This window comes from Castor canadensis, unplaced genomic scaffold (assembly GCF_047511655.1).
Source record: "Castor canadensis unplaced genomic scaffold, mCasCan1.hap1v2 HAP1_SCAFFOLD_448, whole genome shotgun sequence".
Taxonomy (NCBI): domain Eukaryota; kingdom Metazoa; phylum Chordata; class Mammalia; order Rodentia; family Castoridae; genus Castor; species Castor canadensis.
Genome location: NW_027395430.1, coordinates 3753 through 11478, shown reverse-complemented (window position 1 = coordinate 11478; position 7726 = coordinate 3753). Strand labels below are relative to the sequence as shown.

At 64.6% G+C, this 7726-nt stretch overlaps 1 protein-coding gene across 1 annotated transcript; it reads right to left on the bottom strand.

Moving 5' to 3' along the window:
* Nucleotides 1-241: 241 nt before the first annotated feature.
* LOC141420538 (elongin-A3-like) lies at nucleotides 242-6936 on the bottom strand. The gene is made up of 3 exons (XM_074064642.1): nucleotides 6700-6936; nucleotides 581-688; nucleotides 242-337 (listed from the first exon to the last, which is right to left on the bottom strand). Exons 1-3 carry the CDS (start codon nucleotides 6934-6936, stop codon nucleotides 242-244), a joined length of 441 nt encoding a protein of 146 aa, XP_073920743.1.
* Between the last annotated feature and the right edge of the window lie 790 nt (nucleotides 6937-7726).

Below are 7726 nucleotides of genomic sequence, written 5' to 3'. Positions count from 1 at the left end.
CCACCGCCCCTTTAAGTTAGCCCGTTGAGGAGAGCGCCTAGCGCCTATGGGAGCCAGAAGAAAAGCGGAAGGAAGCCGCGAAGATGAGGGATGCCGGGTCCCACGCTGGAGACCTTCGGGCTGCGGGGTGAAGGGGATTGGGAGCCTGAGAGCTCATCGTCCCCACACCCACCCGCCACCCCGCGGGGGAAGACTCAGGGTGAAGTCCTCCTGAAGTCTCACTGAGAGGAGTGTCCTGAGTTCATGGCCGGTAGGATCTGCTCTTGCAGTGCTTGTAATCTCTAAGCGTCTTGGCCATGAGCGGGGCAGCTTTCTTGGCTGTAGCTTTCCTGGTGTTGGCCGCCAGCACGGAGGGAGCGGGAGCGGGAGCCCTTGCGGCGCTCCCAGAGGCACAGGCTGGTCTCTGAGCACCTGGATTCCCGCTGGCGCTGCTGGCACCGCTGAAGCTGCTGCCTGTGCGGGATGGGGCTGTTGCCCCTGGCGACTTCTGCTGCCACCCGGCAATCTGGTCAGGTGGCTGGGCCAGAGGATTGAAGAGGATCATCTATGTCTGTCGGCCGTGGGCCTTCTTGGCCTGTGCAGATTGGATCCTGGCGGCCACTGCCTGGAGTCGCTGCTCTCGGGCCTCGCGAAGCCGCAGGTACATCTCGCGCCAGGACTCTCGCTCCCGCGGCGTTTCCCCCTTAAAGTCTTTGCTGCAACGCCTTCTCCACAAGCGGTCTGTCTGTTCCACCGGAACGTGGCGAGACTTCTGCGTGCGCCAGAGCTGAGCAGGACTACAGGTCTCCCAGGCGGGCTCGGGAAGGCAGTCGGGGGTTCCCGCTCCTTCCGAGGAGCATTCCAGGAGCCCTGTCTCTTCCCGCATGTCCTGCTGGCTGCGGCGGCGGCGGCGGCGGCGGAAGGAGCCCCGCTTGGAGCCAGAATACACGGGCATCTTGGAATACACTCTGCCCCCAGTAAATGCGGCCCCTTGCTCGGGTCCTTCCTCTGCCTCTGCCGCTCGATCTTCCTCTCCGTCTTGGTCTTCCTCTTCCCCTTCGTGGAGCCAAGACGGCGCTGCCGCTCCCAGTGCGTGGAAGGGGGAGCTGGCGTGGAGGGCGGGAAGGGGACTGCAGCTGGCCTGCGCCCCGGGGAAGGGGAGTGCCGGCGGCGGCATCGCCGCGGCCGCGCTGGACACCTTCTCCAGCTTGGCCGCATCGGCTTCGGCCGGCTGCGGCTTCTGGGGCTCCTCGTGTCCCTTCACCTTAGGCAATTTCCCCAGCAAGTCGGAGTCTCGGGGGCCGCTTTGGGAGGCACCTCTTGTCGGCTGTGTCTCTGCCAGTGTAGAAGTGGCAGAAGTTTTGCCAGGCGCCTTCTTTTTCTTCGGGGGCTCCTCATAGTGTAGGCAGGCCTGAAAAGACGAGGCGGGCTCCTGGAATTCTTTCTCGGTGCTTGGGCGTGGCCGGAGCCCGGGCCCTTCGTGGGAGGCCTGGGTTCCGCCTACTGCAGAGATGTCCGCTGGAGCAGCGGGTCCGGGCTCCCGCGGGGATGTGGACGGGTGCCGGGCCACCTGAGGGGGCCCCGCGGAGCCCCCCCGAGGGGCCTGAAGCCTGAGGAAGTCTGAGGAAGGAGCTGGTGCCTCTCTGGGGCGCTTCCTCCCGTGCTCTGTCGCGCCCTCGGGACTGGGAGCTCGCTTGCCAGGGGGCCCGAGCTCCCGCTGCGCGTCCGTTTCCCCGTGCTGCCGCCGCCCAGGAAGAGCATCTGCGGGGCGCTCGCCAGGAGCGACCCGGTGCTCAGGCCGCGCCTCGCGATCCAGCAGAGCCAGGATCTTCCAACGGGCGGCCAGCTCCTTGGCCAAGCTGCCCACGAGCTGGTGTTTGCGCAAGCCCCTCACCGTCTTTCGGACGCCGGTGTCGGCCAGGATGTCCCCTGTCATGGGCAAGACGGAGAGCCTCTCCAAGCACTGGCGGAGCTCGCGAGGGTCGTGGGCGTGGGTGGCCAGGCGCGCCTGCAGCTTCTGCACCGTCTGGCGAGCCCACTGGGCCGCCATCCCGCCGATGGGCGCTGGCGCGCAGCGGTGCCGGGTGGGGTGGGCGCTTTGGGCGGCCTCCGCACGGGAGCTTGGTGGAGTTCGCTGGGAGTCGCTCCTGCGGCGGCGAGCTGGGCGGCAGGTGGGCCCTGGGGCGTGCCAGGTACGGTGGTGGGGTTCAGCACCGGGAAGTGGGGTGGAGGAGGGAGGTGCCACCCGGTGTGCGCAGGCCGGTGTCCTCGGTGTCCTCGGCGACGGTAAAGGCTGCGGCGGCACGGGCGGGCGGCCTGGTGCACGGAGCCGGGAGACAGGCCTGTGGCGGCGGCAAGCAGCTGCGCGGTGGGGTGTGCTGTCCCTCAAGCAAAAGAGCCCCGGGCGTCCAGGCCCAGGCCGGCCTTATATAGCCAGCAGGCCCCGCCCCCTGCGGGGCGGAGCCTGTGAGCCACGCCCTCGACGGACACCTGTGAGGCCCGCGTTCCTGGACCCGCGGCTGATGCCTGCCTCGGGAGTCCCCAGGGACCCAGGGGGTTCCCCTCCGCTTCCACTACCCCACTGCCACTGCTGGTGTCACCTAGTCACCGCCAGTGGATTGAGCCATCGCCAGTGACCACCCCAGCTCCAGCTTCCTGGAGTTCCCTCTCCCCCTTTTACAGAGGAGGAAGCCCAAAGCCCAGGCTGGGTCAAGGGGGTTGGGGGTGGGGAGGAGAGGTCCACTTCCGTTGCAGGCAGCCCACCTAAGAGGACTCGCTACGGGAAAGGGAACTGAATCCCAATTGCCCTGCGGTCCCCTTGTGAACCGGGGAATGGAGGCCCAGAGAGGCAAGGGAATGGATGTGTCCCCAACACCCAGAAGCTGAGACCCTGAAGGGCAAGGGGAGGGTCTTCCGTGTCCGCTGTGCGTCCCTAGGCGTCATCACTTCTATTCCTTCCGAGTGAAGGAGGGAAGGGAACGACCACCGTTTGTGAGGACCCTGAGGGTCAGCAGTGGGGCCTGAGTCAGAAGAGGCCAGGGAAGACACCCCAAGGGGCATGAGGACCTTCGCCCCCACCCCGGAAAGAACTCCATGCCACTGCCCTGGAGGTGTACTTCCTCCCAGTCCTCCCTGAAGTTGTGGGCCAGAAGTGGGTCTCACCCAGTTTCACCCCAGAGGATCAGAGCCTAGCAGGTCTCCAGAAGTGCACCTGGCCTCACCTCTCTCCAAGAAACTGGGCAAAGAGCAGGGTGGGTCTGCTTTTTTTTTTTGTGTCATTTCGTCTTTCCAGCTCTCTGCAGCCATTCTTCCCTGCAGACAGTCAGCCAGTTAGCCAGTTCCTTGCATCTTTCTGATGCCACTCTGCAGCGGTCGGCCTGGGCCCGTGTTCACCATCCATGGGTATTACCACCCGCTCACCCCCTTCCTCCCCGACCACACCGCCCCCCCATCCCTCCCCCGGCCTCACTAAATCCCCTTCCCTTTGGTGTTAAGGACACCCCAAACTTAGATTTGGTTAGATCCGAAAGGCACCGACGACGGCTGTCACCGTTTGGCTATCCATACTCTGAGTGACATAAGTTTGAGGTTCTAACGTGGTGCCCTGTGCCTGCTGCTCACTGATCAAGTGTGCGTGAACCAACGTGGGCGTCCTGAGAGTGGGCAAGATGATCATGATCCCTAAGAGAAAAGAGGAGAGGAGAGGACCTCCCTCTCCATCCGGACCCTCCCAAGTACACACAGGTGTTTACCAAAAGTGTGTATATGGGCGAGTCCTCTCTCATCCTTTCCCTTCTCTCTCTTGGTTTCCTTTGTTGGTTTGTTCGCTTGCTTGAATGGCTGGATGGATGCATGGATGGATGGTGGTTTTGGAGACAGGACCTGTAGTCCAGGCTGGCCTTGAACTTCCTATCCTGCTGGCTACTCCTCCCCAGCACACCCGTGATGCCCTCTAGGCACTTTTTGTCTGTCCTTCTGTCTGTCCAGAGCTTGTTGACACGGAGAAGATGGAAGCGGGCTCTCAGGCAGCAGGGCATCTTCTGAGACTGGTCTGGAGAGCATATTTGGTCCTCTCTGCTTGGTCCTGCCTCACGCCCTGTGGGCAGCAACACGGGAGGCTGGCCCTCGCCGACCCAATCTTGACGGACCCTGCTAGGCCGATTGCTCCAGGGGCCCTGGTCTGCTTTCCCGTGGCCGCTGGCTGCAGAGGTTGTGCTTTGGCCCGCTGAGATTCTCCCATACTGCAGTCTCTCCCTCTACAAGTAGCACCCCCCCCCCCCCGCTGAATGGCCACGTTTTCAATGTGCACCTCTTACCTCTCCTACAAGTTGTATCTGCCCACCCAGTGCCTAGCAACGTGTGGTCATCGGCTGTAACACACCAAGCGTGTTATCCTTTAGACTTTATTCATTCCACAGGGCAAACGCTGGACTGCCACAGTTTGCACTTTCATTACACAGAGCATCTTTGAACTCTATCAGAGTTTTGTGCCTCCCTCTCCCTCCCTTCCTCCCGCCTTTCCCCTCTCCCTTCCTCCCTGGTTCCCTCCCTGTGTTGTTTCTGTTGTTCTTGTGGTTGTTGAGATGATCTGGCTTCCTAGGTCCCCAGTCCAGTGCTGAGTCCCTCAGCACAAGGGTTTCCCTCTCAGCCACCCCAGTAGCTGGGGGTCCAGGTGCGTGCCACCATCCTGGGCTTGCTCTTGCTTTCTTCGCTGCCAGCCATCAGCCCACCCACCACCCCCAAAACTCCCCCCCCAGCCCCCCCCTCCGTTCCCCTGGGTGGCACAGGTTTTATTGCTTTCATCTGTGCGTCGTGCAGTTGAGGCGTGTGCTTCATACACTGGCCTGAGGATGTGTGTTGAAGGAGGCCTGGCGTCGTGTGAGATTGCAAACCGAACTCAGTCATCAGCTAGCCAGTGCGCCCTGGCGCCACCGCCCCTTTAAGTTAGCCCGTTGAGGAGAGCGCCTAGCGCCTATGGGAGCCAGAAGAAAAGCGGAAGGAAGCCGCGAAGATGAGGGATGCCGGGTCCCACGCTGGAGACCTTCGGGCTGCGGGGTGAAGGGGATTGGGAGCCTGAGAGCTCATCGTCCCCACACCCACCCGCCACCCCGCGGGGGAAGACTCAGGGTGAAGTCCTCCTGAAGTCTCACTGAGAGGAGTGTCCTGAGTTCATGGCCGGTAGGATCTGCTCTTGCAGTGCTTGTAATCTCTAAGCGTCTTGGCCATGAGCGGGGCAGCTTTCTTGGCTGTAGCTTTCCTGGTGTTGGCCGCCAGCACGGAGGGAGCGGGAGCGGGAGCCCTTGCGGCGCTCCCAGAGGCACAGGCTGGTCTCTGAGCACCTGGATTCCCGCTGGCGCTGCTGGCACCGCTGAAGCTGCTGCCTGTGCGGGATGGGGCTGTTGCCCCTGGCGACTTCTGCTGCCACCCGGCAATCTGGTCAGGTGGCTGGGCCAGAGGATTGAAGAGGATCATCTATGTCTGTCGGCCGTGGGCCTTCTTGGCCTGTGCAGATTGGATCCTGGCGGCCACTGCCTGGAGTCGCTGCTCTCGGGCCTCGCGAAGCCGCAGGTACATCTCGCGCCAGGACTCTCGCTCCCGCGGCGTTTCCCCCTTAAAGTCTTTGCTGCAACGCCTTCTCCACAAGCGGTCTGTCTGTTCCACCGGAACGTGGCGAGACTTCTGCGTGCGCCAGAGCTGAGCAGGACTACAGGTCTCCCAGGCGGGCTCGGGAAGGCAGTCGGGGGTTCCCGCTCCTTCCGAGGAGCATTCCAGGAGCCCTGTCTCTTCCCGCATGTCCTGCTGGCTGCGGCGGCGGCGGCGGCGGCGGAAGGAGCCCCGCTTGGAGCCAGAATACACGGGCATCTTGGAATACACTCTGCCCCCAGTAAATGCGGCCCCTTGCTCGGGTCCTTCCTCTGCCTCTGCCGCTCGATCTTCCTCTCCGTCTTGGTCTTCCTCTTCCCCTTCGTGGAGCCAAGACGGCGCTGCCGCTCCCAGTGCGTGGAAGGGGGAGCTGGCGTGGAGGGCGGGAAGGGGACTGCAGCTGGCCTGCGCCCCGGGGAAGGGGAGTGCCGGCGGCGGCATCGCCGCGGCCGCGCTGGACACCTTCTCCAGCTTGGCCGCATCGGCTTCGGCCGGCTGCGGCTTCTGGGGCTCCTCGTGTCCCTTCACCTTAGGCAATTTCCCCAGCAAGTCGGAGTCTCGGGGGCCGCTTTGGGAGGCACCTCTTGTCGGCTGTGTCTCTGCCAGTGTAGAAGTGGCAGAAGTTTTGCCAGGCGCCTTCTTTTTCTTCGGGGGCTCCTCATAGTGTAGGCAGGCCTGAAAAGACGAGGCGGGCTCCTGGAATTCTTTCTCGGTGCTTGGGCGTGGCCGGAGCCCGGGCCCTTCGTGGGAGGCCTGGGTTCCGCCTACTGCAGAGATGTCCGCTGGAGCAGCGGGTCCGGGCTCCCGCGGGGATGTGGACGGGTGCCGGGCCACCTGAGGGGGCCCCGCGGAGCCCCCCCGAGGGGCCTGAAGCCTGAGGAAGTCTGAGGAAGGAGCTGGTGCCTCTCTGGGGCGCTTCCTCCCGTGCTCTGTCGCGCCCTCGGGACTGGGAGCTCGCTTGCCAGGGGGCCCGAGCTCCCGCTGCGCGTCCGTTTCCCCGTGCTGCCGCCGCCCAGGAAGAGCATCTGCGGGACGCTCGCCAGGAGCGACCCGGTGCTCAGGCCGCGCCTCGCGATCCAGCAGAGCCAGGATCTTCCAACGGGCGGCCAGCTCCTTGGCCAAGCTGCCCACGAGCTGGTGTTTGCGCAAGCCCCTCACCGTCTTTCGGACGCCGGTGTCGGCCAGGATGTCCCCTGTCATGGGCAAGACGGAGAGCCTCTCCAAGCACTGGCGGAGCTCGCGAGGGTCGTGGGCGTGGGTGGCCAGGCGCGCCTGCAGCTTCTGCACCGTCTGGCGAGCCCACTGGGCCGCCATCCCGCCGATGGGCGCTGGCGCGCAGCGGTGCCGGGTGGGGTGGGCGCTTTGGGCGGCCTCCGCACGGGAGCTTGGTGGAGTTCGCTGGGAGTCGCTCCTGCGGCGGCGAGCTGGGCGGCAGGTGGGCCCTGGGGCGTGCCAGGTACGGTGGTGGGGTTCAGCACCGGGAAGTGGGGTGGAGGAGGGAGGTGCCACCCGGTGTGCGCAGGCCGGTGTCCTCGGTGTCCTCGGCGACGGTAAAGGCTGCGGCGGCACGGGCGGGCGGCCTGGTGCACGGAGCCGGGAGACAGGCCTGTGGCGGCGGCAAGCAGCTGCGCGGTGGGGTGTGCTGTCCCTCAAGCAAAAGAGCCCCGGGCGTCCAGGCCCAGGCCGGCCTTATATAGCCAGCAGGCCCCGCCCCCTGCGGGGCGGAGCCTGTGAGCCACGCCCTCGACGGACACCTGTGAGGCCCGCGTTCCTGGACCCGCGGCTGATGCCTGCCTCGGGAGTCCCCAGGGACCCAGGGGGTTCCCCTCCGCTTCCACTACCCCACTGCCACTGCTGGTGTCACCTAGTCACCGCCAGTGGATTGAGCCATCGCCAGTGACCACCCCAGCTCCAGCTTCCTGGAGTTCCCTCTCCCCCTTTTACAGAGGAGGAAGCCCAAAGCCCAGGCTGGGTCAAGGGGGTTGGGGGTGGGGAGGAGAGGTCCACTTCCGTTGCAGGCAGCCCACCTAAGAGGACTCGCTACGGGAAAGGGAACTGAATCCCAATTGCCCTGCGGTCCCCTTGTGAACCGGGGAATGGAGGC

Coding starts and splice junctions, on each gene's coding strand:
- LOC141420538 (XM_074064642.1), bottom strand. CDS start 6,936: ATGGCGGCCCAGTGGGCTCGCCAGACGGTGCAGAAGCTGCAGGCGCGC. Junction 689..6,699: donor GGAAGATCCTGGCTCTGCTG/GATCGCGAGGCG, acceptor TGCAGCAAAGAC/TTTAAGGGGGAAACGCCGCG. Junction 338..580: donor TGGCCGCCAGGATCCAATCT/GCACAGGCCAAG, acceptor GTGCTGGCGGCC/AACACCAGGAAAGCTACAGC.